This window comes from Salvia splendens, unplaced genomic scaffold, assembly GCF_004379255.2.
Source record: "Salvia splendens isolate huo1 unplaced genomic scaffold, SspV2 ctg86, whole genome shotgun sequence".
Classification (NCBI taxonomy): Eukaryota; Viridiplantae; Streptophyta; class Magnoliopsida; order Lamiales; family Lamiaceae; genus Salvia; species Salvia splendens.
The window spans coordinates 25,704-45,887 of record NW_024599542.1 but is presented as its reverse complement, the minus strand read 5'-3'; the positions used below and the strand labels follow the sequence as shown (position 1 = coordinate 45,887).

Here is a 20,184-nt window from a genome sequence, read left to right as displayed (position 1 = left end):
GATTTAATGAAAAATAAAATAATTGGACGCAAATGACTATTATCACTTTTTTCACTATTATATTTAATATTTAATTTTGTTTCATAATTTTTATGTGAAGATTATATGCAATGAAATCGACTTAATGATCATCAACTAATTAGATGACACTAATAATGAGAAATTAATTAGTAGTATATATACATGTATTCATTTTTATAATTTACAATCTTAAGGTTTATTTAAAATAAAATAACTGGACATGAATAATTATTACTCATTTTAAGTTATTTTTAACTATTATATACTCTCTATTTAGTTTTGTATCATAATTTTTTATTGAAGATATAGCGCATACAAGTAAATCGATTAATAATCATAATTAGTTAGTTGGGGATAGCACTGAGAAAAATATATATGCATGTAGTCAATTTTATAGTAATTATAATCGTAATAATTATTTAATAATAAAATAATTAATTTTTTACTAGTATTATGTAACATGTATTTAATTTTGTTTCATAAAATATATAGATAATGAGGAAACTGTTGTATAATGAATAACTAGTATCTCTCCCGTGCTATGCACGGCACATTATATTTTTTTCCAGAATATATATAATACCAAATAATTATGTAGCATAAATATTAAATGAAAAATAATTTATCATAATTAATCCATAAATAATAATGAAAATCTTTTACATATCTAATATAAAAATTGTGAACACACATCAAGAACATATAATTAAAAAATATATAATTCAATAATATAACACTATCACCAATAAATAAAAAAATACAATTAAAAACTTATGATGAAAAATTAAATGTTGAATAATATACTTTATATATATACACGACATACGCGTATACTGACATTACAAAACTAATTAATATAGCCATAAATTTAAAAACATTAATTACACTCTCAATCTACTAAATTTTGGAATATTTTCCTTATATATTTGTTAATTATATAAGTATATTATTTGATCACATTCTGAATAAGTGTTTTAATTAATTTTATACTTATTTACTAATACTACTATTAGTACAAAATATAAAGGATGAGATAAAATAAGATGAGTTCTCTTAGGATCTGAATATTTTAAATGTGATAAGATAAATTTGAAATGTATATATTCAATTCATTTATTATTTGATGCACAATTATTTTTCATATAAATAATTAATCATTTTACTGTATTTTTGCATGATATATCTTCAATTAACCTATTATTAGATGTTTTATTACTTTGAGTTATATATATATATATATTTTAACATTAGTATAGTAGTTATTAATAATATTAAACCAAAAAATAATTAATTTAAACAATCATCTTTGTCATTGTTTTTATACTGTAAAATAATTTTAAGCAATGATAAAAAAAATGTTATCGTATGAAATCTAAAATCATAAATGTATAAAAATAAAAAATGTATTATAGAAATATAAAATCAAACAACTTTCAAAATGAAAAAGATGTACAGAAATATAAGTACTAATTAACTTTATATTAAATATATAATTATTTCATTAAATTACATGACTTTTATATACTAAAATATACTACTCCATTAAACATACGATTTGGCGTATGATTTTTTATTTTTAGGATTTAAGTATGTATTATGTGTATCATTTTTATGATTTAAATTATTTCAATTAGTGTATTTATTAAATTTCATAATATAGTATGTAATTTATTTTAAGTTAAAGATGTTTAAATCAATTGGTCCATAGAATAAGTAAGATAATTTAATTAACTAACACAATTTAATAAATTAAAAAATAATTTATTTATTATCAATTTTATTTATTAACAAAATTAAAAGGTGATTGTCTAAACTATTCAATAAAATAACATAACTTAGAGTTTCCGCGGTATCGGCCTTCTTTCTCTTCCTCTTTCCGCCGGTGAGGTCGTCTTCTTGTTTTTCTTATGGAGTGGCGAGAAAAAGCCCTGGATTATCCTCCTCACTTTAGACCACAACCTCCTCACCACGTTAGGGATCTGCAGCGATCATGCCAGCGTCGAAGAGCTCCTCCACGGAGAGAGACGTCGTTTCTCAATTATCTTGACCGACAGTCAAACGCAAAATCGAGATCATTATCTCCTGCTCACCACTGATTTTGGCGTGCCCGGCTTTTGATCCCCCCATTGAAACAACACCGAGCATGGGTCGACGAATTTCAGAATTTTGATTGAAAAAATTGTCTCGTAAAGAGTATTTATAAACATTTTATTGTATACCAAGAGTCTTTTTGATTCAATGACTCTTTCACCTTCTTATTCCTATATTAATTTATATGTTATGAGTATTGATTGTAGAATAAAGATAAAATTAACGGCAGAATGAAGATGGATCGATCAAACAATATTTTTTCTATTATTGTTGTCTAGTTTATTTTACTTTATTATTCTAATGATATAAAAGAGGGAAATAAATATTCTAATGATATAAAAGAGGGAAATAAATATTCCGTAACCTTCACTTTTGAAACTGCCATAGTTAAGGCAAATGTAATTAAAAAATAGTTTTAATTATAGATTATAATTTTTAAATCTAAATTGCAGTTTTGTAAATATTCCCAAAACTCCCCTTTTATATATGTATAGATAGATAACACCATATATACTGAAAAATTGAAGCAGAGATTTAATTTCGTTGCCTACACCCTTCATGTAAATTAAGCAATTATATTAATCTCTAGATACAATGAGGAAGACATATTAATCTTTTCCTAAATCACTACATATTCAGTTTGGAAACTTATACAGTACTTTCTTAAATGGTCATGTAAGGATAAATATGTAATATATCAAATTCATAAATCATTATAAATTTATTACAATGTAAAATATCTAAAAAATATCATATTTTGTATATACAAATTTTGTTAATTTATCACTACTCAAATATAAAATACCTAAAATATTCAATTTTGTATATACAAATTTTGTTAATTTATCATGTACTCTTTTAATAAACGGAAGGAAGGAGTATTTATTGTAGTGTTAGTGGACTATATTTAAGGGATAAAGAGGGTATATTTTTGTGACAAGTATTCAGCTTTCCAGTCATTTAGAACATCCACAACGGCGGTCGTCCCGGCGGACGTCCGCCATTTGGCAACAGGGAGGCGGACGCGGACATGCGTTGCGGACACCGGAGTTCCGCGGCATTCCGGAGACGTCCGTCGTGACGTCCGCCATTGCGGTGACACGACGGATGTCTAGGCGGACGTCCCGATTTTTCATTTAAAAAAAACTCTATATATACGGCTCGTTGAACTTCATTTCATTCACACCACTTGTTTTAACAAGTTTCTCTCTCTCTACGTTTCTTTTATATATCCAGAATGGCTAGTGGTAGTGGTGTGGGTGGTAGTGGTAGAATTTCTGATGACATACGTCAGCAAATTAGAGAATAGTTACGGGCCGTTACGTCTAGGGAGATAAATCGCGCGATACAAGCGGCCTTGCAGCAGCAGCAGCCGGCGGTACCTCACCCATCCATCGTCGAACTATAGTACCCCTAGACCACATCACTGCACACTCTCGGCTATATGAGGACTACTTCACTCCGGAGCCGCAGTTTGGGGAGAACATGTTCCGGCGACGTTTTAGGATGCATCGTCCGCTATTTCTCTGTATCATGGGCGCTTTAGAGCGCCAATACTAGTATTTCAGGATGAGGGAGGATGCGGTTGGTAAACCCAGCCACACGCCCATACAGAAGTGCATTGCCGCAATCAGGCAGCAAACGGAGGTGCGGCCGACATGTTCGATGAGTACCTCCACATCGGCGAGACGACTGCCCGCGATTGTCTGAAGTATTTTTGTGAGGGCGTTAGGGAGATATTCGGGGATAGGTATCTTCGGAAGCCTACCCCCGAAGATTGTCAGGATCTGATGGATATGCACGGGAGTCAGCACGGGTTTCAGAGAATGTTGAGCAGCATAGATTGTATGCATTGGGAGTGGAAGAACTGCCCTGCCGCCTGGAAAGGGGTGTACACTACCTGTTTCAAGGGCAAGAATCCCACGATGATCCTTGAAGCGGTAGCTGACTACCGGCTGTGGATTTGACATGCGTATTTTGGAGTAGCCGGGTCGAACAACGACATCAATGTCCTCCAGTCATCGCCCCTTTTCAACGACCAGTGCATGGGTGTTGGTCCGACCGTTAGTTTCGTCGCCAACGACAACCAGCACAATATGGGCTATTATTTGGCGGATTAGACATACCCTATGTGGCCCGTCTTTGTGAAGACGATCAGATTCCCAACAGAAGAAAAGAAGATCTATTTTGCGGGTCGTCAGGAGGCAGCGCGCAAGGATGTGGAGCGGGCATTTGGTGTGCTCCAGGCTTGATGGGCGGTAGTGAAGGGTCCATCACGGCTGTGGTATATTGACAACATCGCTGATATCATGTACCCATGTATTATCATGCACAACATGATTGTCGAAGATGAAGGTCCAGCACTGACTGATTGGGCCAATGATGATGTTGATGTTGCCGGTCCAAGCCACGGCGTGGCCACCGCCAATGTACGTATGAGAATACCCCATGAAGAGGCCGATCGAGTCCATGCATTTGCCAACATGCGCCAACGACAAGCCCATATTCGACTCCAGAACGATATAATTGAAGAGCTATGGACGTGGAAGGGTCGTCGTTGATATTTATAATGTAATTTGTTTAGACTTTTTTTGTTGAAATGTACTTTTTTTATTTTTTATTTAATGAAATTATCATTGCACTTTCTCCATCCGTATTCGTGTCGAATTTTAATTCCGTAAATTGTTTAATTTGGTGAATTTGTGCATTTTTATTATTATGGATGTCCGTCGGGATATCCTTGGGGATGTCCGTCATTGTGCAGTGGGATGTCCTTATGACGTGGCAGGAGGTGTTTTTGGGAAGTCCATCTGGATGTCCGCCGAAACATCCATCCCACTGTAGATGCTCTTTGGGATATTTGTAAGTTGAATAATTAAGTGCGGCATTATAGGCATCACCGATTGCATACATATAACTGGAATGGGAGTTTGGGATTGGGAATAACTGATTAACTAATTTAAGTGGATTGCATTACTAATAATCTGCAATTTCGAAAATATGAAGCAAGCAAACCTCAGGCAGAAAATGTAGTAGTAATAAATACTACTACTAGCTAGAAGGGGAGATGATCGACTCCGGCGGCGGTGATGGAGCTGGATGCGGCGGCGCTGCTTCTCTCGGCGTGGCAGAGCTGGCGGAGCTTGGTGGGGACATACCAAATGGAGAGGCGAGGATGAGCATTGAAGATTGCGTCGATGTCCCATCCCTGCCTCGCTGCAACCGCAACCAACGGCTTGTAACACGCTTGCCTCCACGCCCCCACATTCTCCCCGCGCTCCTTGAATGCGCGACGCAGCGCATTCGACGTCTCCTCGTCCAGGCAGTGCAGCGCGTAGCAGTGGACGTAGTGCCGCATCTTCGGCTTGTTGATGTAGTTGGCTCCCGCCTTCTTCGCATACCGGAACACTTGATTTGTCACCTGCCAGTCATAAAGTTTATTTTTGTCATTTTAGTCTGTCCCTTGAAATTAGTCCACTTTTATTTATGAAACGTTTTTGACCACACATTATATTTATATTTTTATGATTTTTTTTTATGTTTAATCAGATTACATTTTCTATGTTTTCAATTATTATGACTGTATAACCCTAGGGGGGAATGGGAAGGGTTATGATTTTCAATGATAGAGAGAGAAACAGGTGTCAGTAATCTGCGTTTTATGGATTGATGTGCATTGAATTGATTCTTGTTTGGGCCCTTTTATTTTTGTTGCAGAGAGGCCCAGCAGTTTCGTACGCAACCTGTCGAGTTCTCATGTGGACACCTGCTTCTGCAACCTGACTTAATCAGCCCTTTTTCCCTAAGCCCAATCCTAAACTTATTTCTCACTTCCACAATATTATCAATTTTTTATTACTCCCAACCTTGTACTACTAATTCTTTTTCTCTAATTTAAAATACGACTCCATTCTACCTACATACCAACATTTTTAATCAAAAACCAGGCTTAATAAAATAGCAACAACAATGATAATTAATTGGAGCATGAATTGATTGAAAAGTTATTCATGAGTTACCTTGGTGGGACACTTTTCTCCTCCGTCCTTGGCTATGTTTTGGACTTGGATCAAGAAATCGCGGCATTGCTCATACAGATGGAATAAGTAATCGAGGCCGTTCTTTTTCCCACGCGCCACCTCCCCCGGCTCCGTCACGATAAAAGGGTGCTCCCTCTGCCGCTCATTCCCTCCATCGTCCCCGGTCTCATCCGCGTCGTCCTCATCCATCGACTCCATCCTCGACCTCCGCCTCTGCTTCGCCACCACCATCTCCCACACTCCGCTCCCTGCCGCCTCCTTCTCCTCCGATAAACCTACACCCCACCCAAAGCCACATATTATTTTCTTCATGCACATGCAACCATAGTCATAAAACAGATCATTATCAAGTTAAGACAAAAATGAGGGTTTTTGTTAAAACTCCTAAATATTTTCCTTTGATAATGATCCTAGCTCATCTATATAAGTATGGATAACTTTCCCCTTATAAGGCCTTTTAAGTGGCAAGTGACCCATTTCTAATATAGTTTTCAAAAAAAAAAAAAAAAAGGACCCGACCTTCTTGGGAAAGCGCGTCGAGAACGTGGGACGCGTCGGCGGAGAGGAGGTGGCGGCGGCGCTCGGCCCTGACGGCAGCACGGATGCCGTATCTCTCGCCGACGAGGAGGTCCCAGCGGAAAATTTGGCAGAGGCTGTTCATCATGTCGTCAAGCTCCTCGTCTCGCATGTCCAAGAGAGTGTTGACGGTGAAACCAAGCTCGGCTATCTTAGCAGCTGTGAAATAGCGTATCCCGTACGCTTGGAAAAGCTCCTCCAACCCGCCCAGCTCCCGCGGAGGAGGAGGAGGAGGAGGAGGGGTGAGACCGCCCCACTTGAACATACTCGCCGAGAAACCATCAGGGTCCATTTCTTGATGATATGGTGATAGCTATAGTTGGAGTTGGAGGTTTGTGGTTGGGGTGTAGGGAGAGGACACCCCTTTTAAACTTCTCTTCTTTACTTTCCCTTGAAAATCTTAGTACTACTTCATTTAAAGTGCTAACGAATGGGATTTTTTAAAAAAACTATATTAAAATATTAGAGAGCAAATTTGAGTGTGTTTTACTGACGCGCGCGGTCTTAAAATTTCGGTTAATTTATTATAACAAAAAAGCAAAGAACTAAACAACTGTTCAATATTGAGCTAAACAATTTATAATTAAAATTGAATATAATTGGACTTGTAACATTATTGGAAAAATCTGAGTTAAATTTGCAAGCATGCATTATAGTTTGGGAGCATTTGAGTTTTATTGTTTGTGGTAGTAGTAGGAATAAGTGAATAGGAAAGTGCTTTATTTCTGGGGTTTGCATGATCTGATGAAACACTGTACTGTAGCAGTGAGCACTGTTGTATTGGCTGGTTGAAAGGTGTGATTCAATGTGCATAGCCTACTGCATACTATAAGTGAAATTGTCCTTGCTGTAATTATTCTCTTCACACATAATGTACTTGATCACTCCATGCATCTTTTGTGTTGTCATTTATCTCTCTCTCTCTAGTCTCTACTAATCCTCATCGCTTTTTTTCTTGGATGCTTCCTTTAAATTTAAATCTTATATGCACGTGTAATTGATTGAAATATACATGTAACAAGTTGTTTTGCTATTGAGGATGGTCTCAACATTTCTAAATTTTACCAATGTACTATAAAGTTGCATAATATAAATCAGCAATATATGACCCCTTCACATTTAATCCACCCCCGCATTTCTTTTGTTCTAGTACGTCATAAATTGTTATCAAGACCATTAAATTTTACTAATTAATTACTAAGTACATAAAAATGAAAATAAAGATTCATTTCATAATTATATTCCTTTAACTTAATAGTAATTTGTAAATTTAATGATCTTGTTAATTAGTCGTTTAGGAGGCCTTATCCTAGAGAAAAAATATGTTGATAGCACTTGATAGTGGTGTGTGTGCTCATGCACAAAGGTTGAATATAGTAGGAGTATGTCATAAGCAGTGAAACCTAAACCCTAACATGTATAGCCAAGTACATGATTCTTTGTTAGTGGTGCAAAACACAAATCATTGGTAAAATAGACTAATCAAAATATTTCCGCAAATTAGAAGGCTTGATATATAAATAAGAAAAGTAATCAAAATATTTCGGCAAATTTACATAGATGTTTGAAAAACTTAATTACTACTCCAGTGTTCGATTTGAATTTAATAGTTTAGTTCATGCACTACACTAGGTAAGTTTTCAGTTTTCTCACAAGCACCGTTTTCACACCCATATTTCAAATGTGAATAAAAATGAAAAACAGTGAGATTGTGGCTGGCATATTGAAAGAGGAGGGATGTTAAATACAAAAGGCACATTTAAGAATTACTATTCCTTGGCAACGTGATAGCAGACAGAGTACAAAAGAAAGTCAGAATTGTTATCAGCCAACAAGACAGTGAAGAAGCCAACAACTGGCCCCCCTTCTTCTTATTCCTCCCTACAACCCATGCATCTTACCATTCTTTATTTCTTTCTATCACATATTCCTACTTCATATACTGCCGTCTCGTCTCGGATGGAAGAGATACGAGACACCCGCTTGACGCGTTGCGGGTGCTCTTATTACTCATTCTACACTACTACTATTACAAAAAATGAAAGTTATATTTGTAGTATTTAGTTTTATTTAGTTTTCATGAGAACCTACATATATCTATATTTAGTTTTCCTTTGCAGCCAATTCATAGGTAAAACATATACTCCTCCGTCCGTCCACAAAAAAATAGTCTTCGTTTGCCATTTTGAAGTGTCCACGAAAAATAGTCTTATTTTTCAACAATGAAAACTTTCTCTCATAATTTACCCAATGCTTTGCTCCTTCTCTCTTACTTTTTCTCATCCCTCTCCTATCTTATCTAATTTTTCTTCTGTTTGTCTTTCACTTTACAAATTTTTCATTAAAGCTCAGGTCATCCATAAATTGAACTATTTTTGTGTAGGGATGGAGTATATCTTTAAAGCTTGTACATGCACGATATGAATATACGTATATAAAACGCCAAAATAGATTTAACTTTTACATAAGTCTAGGCAGCAAATTTGAATCCAGCTTTTGCAGGGGAGATTATCCTTAAACAAGATGGGTCAAGCTAGGTAACATAGTTATGATAACGGTCTATTGCATCCTCTGTATTCAATTGCTGATATCTATTTTCTTCCACCTCGGACTTAACAAACGATCTGATATAGTAGTATCTAATTCAATTTTCTATTTTATCACTTATTTTAACTATTGAATTGTTGCCATCAAAATACATAGATCCTACGAATCACTACTTACGGAGTATAAATTTGTAATGAGGAGTACTATTCATTTTTGGAGAATTGGTCTCACCTTATTAAAATGAAAGAAATTTATAAAATTAGAAAATACATATTGTGGGACGTGCTAAAAAGAAAAGAGTGCATATTCTTGTAAGATAAAAGAGTACTAACTAAAGTTTTCAAATGACTATTTAGCGCAAACGGTTTGTAATATGACATGCAACCCACACTCGGCGCCTTCTTTTTCTACCATAGCTATTTATTTTATTACTTGGATTTCCATTTACTATGTTTTTCCATAACTAGTTAGATGCCTAGATAAATTCATTTGTTTATTAAACAATTTTTTCTGATTTTCATGTTTATTTTCCTATTTAGGTAAATATTTCTTTTCTTAGATTTCCATTTATGATTTTCCATCACTAGTTAGATGCTTAGTTAATTCATTTGTTTATTAATCAAATCAATTTTTTTTTCTGATTTTCATGTTTATTTTCCTATTAGGTAAATATTGTTTTTCTAGATTACAAAGGAATGTTTTTTATAAGCTAATAATAAAAAATTGAGTAATTCTTAGCCCCATAAATATGCATATACTCCCTCCGTCCCATTGAAGATGACCCACTTTTTTTTTGGTTTGTCCCAACCAAGATGACTCATTACTAAAAATGGAAATACTCTTTCTCTCTACTTTATTCCATCTCTCTTACTTTACTCTCTCCACTTAACACACAAAATAAAGTTGCATAAAATCTCGTGCCTCCCAAGGAAGGGGTCATCTTCCTTGGGACGGTTTCAGTTTGGGTAAATTCTCACGGTTTCGGTTCGAAACCGTAACCGGCGGTTACGGTTACGGTTTTAACCGACGGTTCGGTAAACCTTGGACAAGTCTACCGATACCTTACCTCATTTTCAGTAATACCGTATCGAAATTCGGTATACCGTACTTTTGCGGTATACCTAACTTTCAAAATCAATGAAAATAGAATATTTGACTTTTAGAATATTATTTATATTTTATAATTTAATAAATATATCAAACATAATTTATTTATAATTATATTTATATTTCACAATAGATTTTATAATTTAAAAATATATAAAATATATTTTATATATAATTATATTTATATTTTACCGTATATACCTTAATTTAGAGTATATATCGAATATCGGTATGTCGCGATATACCGCAGTATATGAAAATTCGTACCATTACCTTACCTAAATCTTTCGATAAAATATTATACTGTACCGAAAATTCGGTATTTTTTCAGTATGATAAGGGCGGTATTTTAGTATTTTTCCCAGTCTCTAATTTGGACCCCACTATTAAAATCATGCTTCCGTCATTTTGTTATTAAAGTTGGATATATGAACGAATAAAATTATGGTATTCAATCATATATGCCGTGGGGTGACTTTGTTCCTCTTTGCATAATAAATGCCGTTCTATTATTTACCGTACTTCATTCGTTCCAATTAAGTTGAGACATAATTTTTGGGCACAAAAATTAAAAAATTATATTAAAAGTAGGAGAGATAAATAAAGTACTCTATGAAAGATAAAGAGAGAGTAAAGTAGGTGTTAGAAGTAAGAGTAATTAAATATTTTGTTTTTAGTCAAAAAGGAAAATGACTCAACTTAGTTGGAATATCAAAAAAAACGAATACGACTAGTTCATTTTTTTGTTGAACATCAAGCTACAGGCTGCCAGCACACGAGTTTCCTGAAATTACAACATTACAATCAGATGAGTTTATTAGATTAGATCTAATTCATTTTGAGTGATTGAATGAGTTTGAGACAAGAGAAGTGGGAGCTTGGGAAGAAGAGCAACTAGTGGTGACAAATCATACGAATTGGGTTGTTATCGGTGAATCTGATAATAATAATTCAGTCCAATAAATTTTGATTGCTATAATATACTTATTTTTTGATTTCTCATTTAGGAAAAAGAAGTAGAAATTTCTAAAGTTTATGTTTTTTGTTAAAAATAAAATTTGATTGTAGAAAAAGAAAATAGCATGCTTATATTAGATGTGGGCTGGGCTTTGTTTACATATTTTGGGATCCAACTATTTCGATCCAGTAAAGAATAAAAGCTGTCTCTTCGTCTATTCGTAATTCTCTCTCCTCCAAATCTAAGTTTGAGCGTTCTTTTCTTTCTCCGATTTTCGGCGGGAAGCGGCAATCACGATTATGAATTAAATAATTCGGTAGAATGGAAGTTGTGAGGAGATCACATTCTCTAATGCGCCCATTCCGTCGGGGATATGCCGCCATTTTCAGCCCTAATTCTTACTCCATTTCCGCTTCTCCTCAAACCCTTTATCCATCCACAGGTTGTTCTCTTCCTACTTTTGTATTTCGCCTTTTGATTTTATTTTATTTTATTTTGAATTATACATACTACTTTTGCTTATTCTGATTATGTGAAAATGGTGGATATATTATTCAAATTTCATAAGTTGCATATACTAGTCGGTTGGGTGAGCCTATTCCGGATTTATCAGTAGTGAGCCTATTTGAATTGGCTAATTTCCTAGTAGAACAAAGATACTTGAACGAGACCTTTATTTTATTTTGTAGTAATTAGAATTATTGGCAGATAGCCTCTCTCTTTTTTGTTCATTTCTCCTTTTATCAAAGTAATTAAAGCTATGGACTTGAATACTAGTAATCATCCTGATTTGAGATGATCTAGCTATGTTGAAGTGGATATGCTGATCTGACTTATATACCCACCAGGAAATTTCGAGAAGTTACCTATGCAATCTTGTTGTGGTTTATGCTGAAATTTTTTAAAAACTTGAAATTTGGAAATCCGGTTTGATATTTTGTGTTTTGGTAGTGGCATGGATTTTGTAAGATGTGAACTGCAGCCCCTGTTAGTATTTGCCTACTTTAATTCACAAGAGTATAGTATTTCATTACATGTGTGTCCCATTTGGGTTGAGAGCTCAGTATAACATTCTTTGGTATGATAATAATATATATAGTGATTTTCGTTACTTATTGTAACTTGTTTCATGTATACTAGTTATCTATAATTCCATTTGCTCAACTTGAAAGAGCACAATACCTTGCAGCTTGTCTAAGCTCTGAAAGTGATTATTTTACTTTTTTCTTACAATTTCTTCAGATGATCAAACCCTTTTCTGCATTCTTGAATCATGCAAGCTTACATCCAGTATCAGAACTGCAACTACTGTGCACGGTAAAATCTTAAAACAAGGATATGAAATGTGCCCCTCACTTTTGTCCAGTTTGATTAAGGCATATGCAGCTTGTGACAAACCCAAATATGCTCACCAACTGATCACTGAAATATGTTCAAGGAGTTCTAATGTGAACGCTGCCAATCTGTTGATTGACAGTTTTGTGAAGAATGGGGAAATTGATACTGCCAAGAAAGTGTTTGACGTGTTACCCATTCGAGATGTGGTGACATGGAACTTAATAATTGGAGGTTACATAAGAAGCGGATTGTTTGTGGAAGCAATAGGTATGTTCGAAGAGATGCTTGTAGCAAATATTGACCCGGATGGATATACTTTTGCTTCTGTGTTAACTGCATGCTCAAAGCTTGGCGCTCTTAACCATGGAAAGTATGTGCATGGTCTAATGAGGGAGAGAAGGATTGAACTTAATTACATATTGTCATCTGCCCTGGTGGACTTGTATTCAAGATGTGGAAGAATTGAAACCGCAAAATCTATATTCGACACTGCTGATAAAACTGATGTTTCGATTTGGAATTCAATGATAAATGGATTAGCAATGCATGGTCTTGCTGCAGATGCAATTTCAGTGTTCTCGGCCATGAAAGGGGATAATATTACACCTGATCCTGTAACATTCATTGGAATCATCACAGCATGCAGCCACTGTGGTCTTGTTCAACAAGGTCGCAAGTATTTTGATATGATGAAGAAGGATTTCTCAATTCAACCACAACTTGAGCATTATGGAGCAATGGTTGACCTGTTTGGACGGGCTGGACTTCTAGAAGAAGCTAATACTATTATTAGTGAAATGCCAATGGAGCCTGATGTGGTTATATGGAGGACTCTGCTTAGTGCTTGTAGAACTCACAAGAACTCTGCGTGGGGTGAATTTGCTGTTGGCAAAATGAAGCATCTCTCTAGTGGAGATTATGTTCTGTTGTCGAATATTTATTGCTCGGCTAAGGAATGGGATAATGCGGAAACTGTAAGGTACTCCATGAATAAGAAGAGAGTTCATAAGAGTGTCGGAAAAAGTTGGGTTGAATTGCATGGTGCCATTCACTACTTCAAGGCAGGTGATAGGTCACACCCAGACACTGAACCAATATACAGAGTATTAGAAGCTTTATCCCATCGCTCTAGAATGGAAGGATATGTCCCTGCACCAGACTTAGTTTTGATGGATATATCAGAGGAAGAGAAAGAAGAAAACTTGAACTATCACAGTGAAAAACTAGCTTTGGCCTTTTCTATCCTAAAATCCAGTCCTGGAACTGAAATCTCAATTTCTAAAAACCTGCGTACCTGTCTCGATTGCCACTGTTGGATTAAAATTGTATCGAAGGTACTGCATAGAGTAATCACAGTGAGGGATAGAATTCGATTTCATCGGTTTGAAATGGGCTCCTGTTCCTGTGGAGACTATTGGTAGCTAATATTTAATGTTGTAAGTCAGCCCTGCTGTTTCCAATTATGCATATGAGGGAAAACGGAGACCACAGTGGTCATCAGATGTGGTACTCTAGTATAATTTGTAAACTATGTAGTTAAGGACCATTCGTTGGTTATGTGATGGCTGCTGCAACTAGGACCACCAACCATGGCAACAGTTGGAGAATCTATGATAAGCATGTCACTGTTGGAGCTCAATGAAATGTTTGTAGGTCTTGAGCATATATCAGAAAGAGCGGAATGAACTTCTCATAAGTAGGAAATGTGGTCGTCACTGAAGAAAATAAATTTACAGTAATTGCAAACTGTAGTACTTCATACTGTGACCAACAAGACTGATGAATAAATGAATGGTTACAATAAATTTGTTTATCCCCAGACCCATCCTGCTAATGCAGGATACAGGGTCTGCCATGAACAACATACTTCTGTCCGAAACTCTCCTTCTTGTGTAGTTTGAAGTTTATGAGTGAAGACTTTTCTGCCACCCTGGCACTTGTAACCTTATGGAATAGTCTTATTTCTGACAGAACAAGAAGAGATCTCTTACCAAATGCCATACTATTTTTGTGTCTGGCGGATCTTAATTGTTTAATAGGAATCTTAAATGTCGCTGAAGATGCAATCTGCATTTGTTTAGTATCGATCTAGATTGCTCTTTGTGGTTTTATGTTCCATGTAAGACTTCCGGACAGCCTTCTTCATTGTTTAAAAAAGCAATTAGCTTTTGTCTCACCTGTATTAATCCATACAACATCATACTTAGCATTTACTACAAGGTAAAGTCAGATTCCTGGTCTTATTTAAGTCAGTGTCCGGATGTCCAAGTAGATATGTAGTTGTGCATACAATGCCAATTACTCAGTTTACAATACCATTCTGACATATACTTGCTACTTTTTTTGTTTTTGGAGTAGCAAAGGAAGCTGGAAAACAACATCAAAGGTACTCTATCGATAGTCGATACAGCCATGTACCAAGTATGAATTACATAATTTGTGATCTGGGATGCATCGTGATCAACTAGGCATTTTGAATTGGAACTAGCTGCAGTTTGCCTCCATAGATCTCCGGCAGCTGGTTTTCGTCTATTTCCTCCAGCAGAGTCTCATGCAGTCTCTTATCATCAACAAACACGACCTTGTACAATGGGACACCAAATCAAATGACCGCACTATGCACTATGCAGTAGAAGAAGCTTTCAGTAAAAACAGGTACTCTCACCTTCTTCCTTGTTTTTTTGTCGATAAATGGGTAGACAAGCTTCCACATCGTCATAAATATATATGGTGCGTGAACAATGAAGAGTTTCCCTAGCCTTTCCGGGTAGTATTCCTGTGTTGAAAGATCAGTATTAGGAAGAATTATTCTTCTGTTTATCAACGGCTATGTATATCGGTTTGACATGTTAACTGGTAAACTCTCTAACCTGTAAAATGGTAATAGCTGCAAGGTTTGCACGCAAGTCGCTGTTACAGAATCCATATCCATGCAGGTCTCCGATGATCGTGAACTTCTCCACTCCATCAGGAATCCTGCTTTCAAGAAACAGACTTTAGCACTTGCGGTGTTGATTATTTTTCCACTACAAAAGAATTCATATGCCTATGTGTGATTTTGAAACTTGCACCATCAGTCAATCTAACTCATTGTGTGATGGAAAAATGCAGCACCTTTGACACAGCTTATCAAGGGAAAACACCAAGAAACCTAGAAATTGAACCACGGCATGTCAGAAACGAATAGTTGAAGAGTAAGAAGAAGCAAGACGCACGCTTGAATTCCTCAAGGCCTCCTTTCCTGGGAAGATGTCTAGAACCAAAGACCAGGGAAATCGGGCGGCCTTTCTTATCTGTTCCCTGCAGAAACATCTTGTTCTGAGCAAACTCATTTGGCACCTCCGATTCTGAAATGAAACCCTTTGGAACGAAGGATTGTCTCCAGCATAAGCACTTGATTAGCATTGCCGATCCCTTCTCCACGTCCAGATCGCGTGCGCGGAGAAACCTTCTCAGCGTTAGCTGGTCTACATCCTGCAGCTTATCACATTTACTGCTTGCATCTTGCAACTGCCATGATTTAATTGCATTACAAGCTCTATCGATCATAAATTAATTTGCATTTTTGTATCATCTATTCTGTCATTACAAGCTTATCACATGTGAAAGTCTTGATTACCTATTCATTTTGCAAGATCAATTGTTTTAACTTTTATTCACAAATTGTTTTTCTTTAATTACTTTAGGGGGAAAGTTAATTTCTAGTTGATCCCATATCTGTATATGACGTTCAAATTACCACCAAATGTATGTTTGTGATTAAATCGATCGAATTGGGCCGGCTCGGTCTGATTATAAAAATGTTAGCCAACATTCATTTCTATGTCAGTATATAAAGGGGGAAGCTAATAATTCATCTTAAGAGATCCAAAAATATATGTGCAGAAATTTTCAAGATTTAAGTGGAACTTATTAAAAGACATTTGGAAAAAACTATGAAATTCAAATATAAAATATCAGCGTATATGAACAATTTTGAAGGGCGTATACTATCCGCCACAGTGAATGAATGTTAAACTTTTTTATGATTGCGTTTCTTCATGTATACAATTATACGTTTTTGTTTTGATAATGCTTCTTCGTAAATCCTAATAATAGTTCTTTTATGATAGTAGCTGATCATAAAAGATCAATGATACAAATTTCTAGAAAATTTGGTTTATTGGTCAAAGAAATTCGCTCACAACAAATTCCTAAAAAATAAAAATTCATGTATTTATGAATAAAAGGCTATAAAAATCAAATTTTGGGTGTATTCCATATATTTATGGATAACTTAATTTTTCGATAATCTGAAACAATTACTTAGAAGTGACTAAAGGGTAAGCTAGCTAGCAAAACCCCAATGAAGAAATTTAGAAGACGATAGAGCAAAATAAATAGGTGATCCAATCCTCACAAGCTACTTCGAAACTGATATGTATAAGTTCATTTCAAATAGCTAGTTTTTATTTTTCATAATTTACAGGAACAGTTGTCATTTAAATAACAAAGTTTTATTATTTTCTTATCAATTCCATAACTTTTGAAACTAGATAACAAAATCATAATTTTTTTGTTTTTTCAATTGTACTACAATCAAAATTGAAACTAATATGATAAAATCAAATATGCTAGAAAACAAAATAGCGTTATATATATATATTGAATGTTAATTAAAAGGCGGCAATATATCTAAAATGATATTTTTGTGGTCATATAATATTTGATTTTGTCATATTAATTCAATTTTAATTATTATGAGATAATTGGAAATTAAAATTTATAATTTTATATTAATTTTAAAAGTTATGAAAATTGACAAAAAAAAACTAAAATATAGTACTAGTTTAAAAACATCAATTATTCTTAACTTTATCATATTAATTCGGTGGCCTCCACACAAGTGGCTAAAATGTGATATTGCTGCAACTAGTCATACATTGTACTAATATTGGTAGATCATTTTTATACTATATTTTTCTCTTTCCAAACATCTAGGAAATAAATACTACAAGTAAGCCTCTTGTTCGTCCTATATTATACCCATATTTCGTTTTGCACAATTAATTTTTTTTAATTACCAGGGGTATTCATTAGCAGACCTAGTAACTATTCTCCGTGCTAATTTGTAAGGACCTCAATAAGTGGGACAGATGACCAAAGGATTTAATGTTGATTCATACCCAAAGACATAGATCGATCCTCTAATCCCCTTTTGCACAAGTGTTTAGAGTGTAAAATAAATCTATAACATTTAATATCTTATTTGGTACTAATGAATTTTGCATACCACCTCTCCAGTGATATAAAAATCCTAACTATAATCAATATTAAGTATCTTTAATTTTAATTAATAATTCTGTCAAATAATTTATAATACGGAAAATATATTCAATACTTTTATCTTTACAATTGCCACTTAGAGCTCAAACCATATGCAACTAAAAAATCACATAATATTGTTCTTTTATATATGAACAAACATAAATCTAATGTACCTTGAAGGAGGGAATTTTCATTTGGAGAGCTGCTCGCATAAGCTCAAGCTTCTGCTTTTCGTCTTCATCATCAACCTTTTCATCTCTATCTTCCATTGTTTTTTCTGGAGAATGAAAAACATCCTTGTCTTCTTCCATCGCACATGCCATATAATTAATTTTTTAACCAAATTCTTGTCCAAAAGAAAAACTAATACTTCTCTGTGGAAATGTAGTTGCTATTGAATATATAGACCAAGATAGATGGATAGAAGTAGACATCACCAAACCGAACCGGCCCGGCTGAACCGGCCCGGAACCGTCACCGGCGGTTCCGAACCGGAACCGGAACCGTCGGCGGCGGTTCCGAACCGTGACCGGAACCGGCGGTTCCGACGGGCCGGTTCAGGTTCATGAAATTTGCGAACCGTAACCGGCGGTTCCGAACCGGCGGTTCGCCGGTTCCGACACCTTTTCAGGCTACCACCGGCCTAGACGTAGCCTTTTCAGAAACCGGGTCAGAAACCGCCGGTTTTTGTCAGAAAACCGTTGACGAAACCGGCGGTTTCTGACAAAAAACCGGCGGTTCAACGAGTAAACCGGCGGTTCCGGCGGTAAACCGGCGGTTCCGCCGGATTTCAAAAATTTGAAATTTTTTCTTTTTTTTTTTCTTTTTTTAATCACATTTTTCCCCTATAAATACCCCCCTCATCTTCATTTTCTACTTACCCCATTCTTGTGTTGATAAGAATTTCTCTCTCAATCTCAATTTCTCTATTCTCCATCCTCTTTCTCTCAAGTTGTTTACGTTATTTGCGCTCATAATTTACTCACGTTGTTCTTGTTTACGTTAATATCACATAAACACTACTCTTTATTCTCTACTTCCAATTTCCATAATATCATGTCTTCATCTCGTCGTGGTGGTGATCGGGGCAAGGGAATTGCCCAAGATCAAAGTGACTCTCGTCGTCGTCGTGCCCCTTCTAGAGCACAAGTTGCGGAGGAGGTGGGAAGGCGAGCCGCTCTTCGATTACAAGTAAGTTCTAAACTTCTAAATAAAATGTTTTACTATGTTAATATGTTATAATAAGTTTTAATATGTTAGTAGTTTTTTAATATGTTTTATTATGTTATATGATATAAGTTTTAATATGTTAGTAAGTTTTAATATGTTTTAATATGTTATATGATAAGTCTTTAATTTGAGAGCACTATTTGGTATACTTGCTCGGAAAAAGATTATGTGCGGACTACCGCCTTTTCTTATATCCTTGTGCAAGATGGCCTATTGTGGAATGCCTCAGCGTCGTCCTTCCTTTGATTTATATGTTATAAGTTTTAATATGTTTTAGTAAGTTTTAATATGTTAATATGTTTTAATATGTTTTAATATGTTTTAGTAAGTTTTATATGTTTTAATATGTTTTAGTAAGTTTTAATATGTTTTAATATGTTATATGATAAGTCTTTAATTTGAGAGCACCATTTGGTATACTTGCTCGGAAAAAGATTATGTGCGGACTACCGCCTTTTCTTATATCCTTGTGCAAGATGGCCTATTGTGGAATGCCTCAGCGTGGTCCTTCCTTTGATTTATATGTTATAAGTTTTAATATGTTTTAGTAAGTTTTAATATGTTAATATGTTTTAATATGTTTTAATATGTTTTAGTAAGTTTTAATATGTTTTAGTAAGTTTTATATGTTTTAATATGTTTTAGTAAGTTTTAATATGTTTTAATATGTTATATGATATGTTTTAATGTGTATAATTCTCGTAGGAGGAAGAAGATCGAAATGCGGTCTTGTCATTTTATAGACAATAGTTGGTCTTTAAATAAACGTTTGATTGGTTTTAGACAATTTCCTTCCCCACACACCGCACAAGCAATTGCTTCTTTAATTATTCAAGTTTTGAATGAGTATGAGTTATGCAACAAGATATTTTCGGTTGGTTTTGATAACGCAACCGCCAACACCGCAAGGCGTGGAAGAAGTATTGCCACTCGAAGAAAATAAGGTACACAAAGTTTACTTTAGACGTT

The 20,184-nt window shown here is 35.1% G+C and overlaps 3 protein-coding genes across 10 annotated transcripts; 1 reads left to right on the top strand and 2 right to left on the bottom strand.

Annotated features, from left to right (window-relative positions):
* Positions 1 to 4,999: 4,999 nt before the first annotated feature.
* On the bottom strand, positions 5,000 to 7,120 carry LOC121791634 (floricaula protein-like). The gene is made up of 3 exons (XM_042189505.1): positions 6,672 to 7,120; positions 6,132 to 6,427; positions 5,000 to 5,533 (listed from the first exon to the last, which is right to left on the bottom strand). The coding sequence occupies exons 1-3, from the start codon at positions 7,018 to 7,020 to the stop codon at positions 5,168 to 5,170; spliced, it is 1,011 nt and encodes a 336-aa protein (XP_042045439.1). The 5' UTR covers positions 7,021 to 7,120; the 3' UTR covers positions 5,000 to 5,167.
* Positions 7,121 to 11,587: 4,467 nt separating this feature from the next.
* Positions 11,588 to 16,298, top strand: LOC121791636 (pentatricopeptide repeat-containing protein At5g50990-like). Of its 8 annotated transcripts, XM_042189514.1 has the most exons (5): positions 11,588 to 11,782; positions 12,583 to 14,898; positions 15,037 to 15,064; positions 15,147 to 15,333; positions 15,566 to 16,298. In XM_042189514.1, exons 1-2 carry the CDS (start codon positions 11,662 to 11,664, stop codon positions 14,097 to 14,099), a joined length of 1,638 nt encoding a protein of 545 aa, XP_042045448.1. In that variant the 5' UTR covers positions 11,588 to 11,661; the 3' UTR covers positions 14,100 to 14,898; positions 15,037 to 15,064; positions 15,147 to 15,333; positions 15,566 to 16,298. The 8 variants fall into 8 exon arrangements, with proteins under 8 accessions (XP_042045448.1, XP_042045442.1, XP_042045445.1 ...); XM_042189508.1 differs by having other exon boundaries at positions 15,037 to 15,333; XM_042189511.1 differs by having other exon boundaries at positions 12,583 to 15,064.
* Positions 15,134 to 18,296, bottom strand: LOC121791630 (phosphatidylinositol transfer protein 3-like). Its single transcript, XM_042189500.1, has 6 exons — positions 18,159 to 18,296; positions 15,894 to 16,188; positions 15,793 to 15,829; positions 15,549 to 15,672; positions 15,344 to 15,454; positions 15,134 to 15,259 (listed from the first exon to the last, which is right to left on the bottom strand). Exons 1-6 carry the CDS (start codon positions 18,294 to 18,296, stop codon positions 15,143 to 15,145), a joined length of 822 nt encoding a protein of 273 aa, XP_042045434.1. The 3' UTR covers positions 15,134 to 15,142.
* Between the last annotated feature and the right edge of the window lie 1,888 nt (positions 18,297 to 20,184).

Coding starts and splice junctions, on each gene's coding strand:
- LOC121791634 (XM_042189505.1), bottom strand. CDS start 7,020: ATGGACCCTGATGGTTTCTCGGCGAGTATGTTCAAGTGGGGCGGTCTC. Junction 6,428..6,671: donor CGACGCGCTTTCCCAAGAAG/GTCGGGTCCTTT, acceptor GGTGGGGTGTAG/GTTTATCGGAGGAGAAGGAG. Junction 5,534..6,131: donor GAGAAAAGTGTCCCACCAAG/GTAACTCATGAA, acceptor TATGACTGGCAG/GTGACAAATCAAGTGTTCCG.
- LOC121791636 (XM_042189514.1), top strand. CDS start 11,662: ATGGAAGTTGTGAGGAGATCACATTCTCTAATGCGCCCATTCCGTCGG. Junction 11,783..12,582: donor AACCCTTTATCCATCCACAG/GTTGTTCTCTTC, acceptor CAATTTCTTCAG/ATGATCAAACCCTTTTCTGC.
- LOC121791630 (XM_042189500.1), bottom strand. CDS start 18,296: ATGGAAGAAGACAAGGATGTTTTTCATTCTCCAGAAAAAACAATGGAA. Junction 16,189..18,158: donor TGAAAATTCCCTCCTTCAAG/GTACATTAGATT, acceptor AAATCATGGCAG/TTGCAAGATGCAAGCAGTAA. Junction 15,455..15,548: donor CAGCTATTACCATTTTACAG/GTTAGAGAGTTT, acceptor CTTTCAACACAG/GAATACTACCCGGAAAGGCT.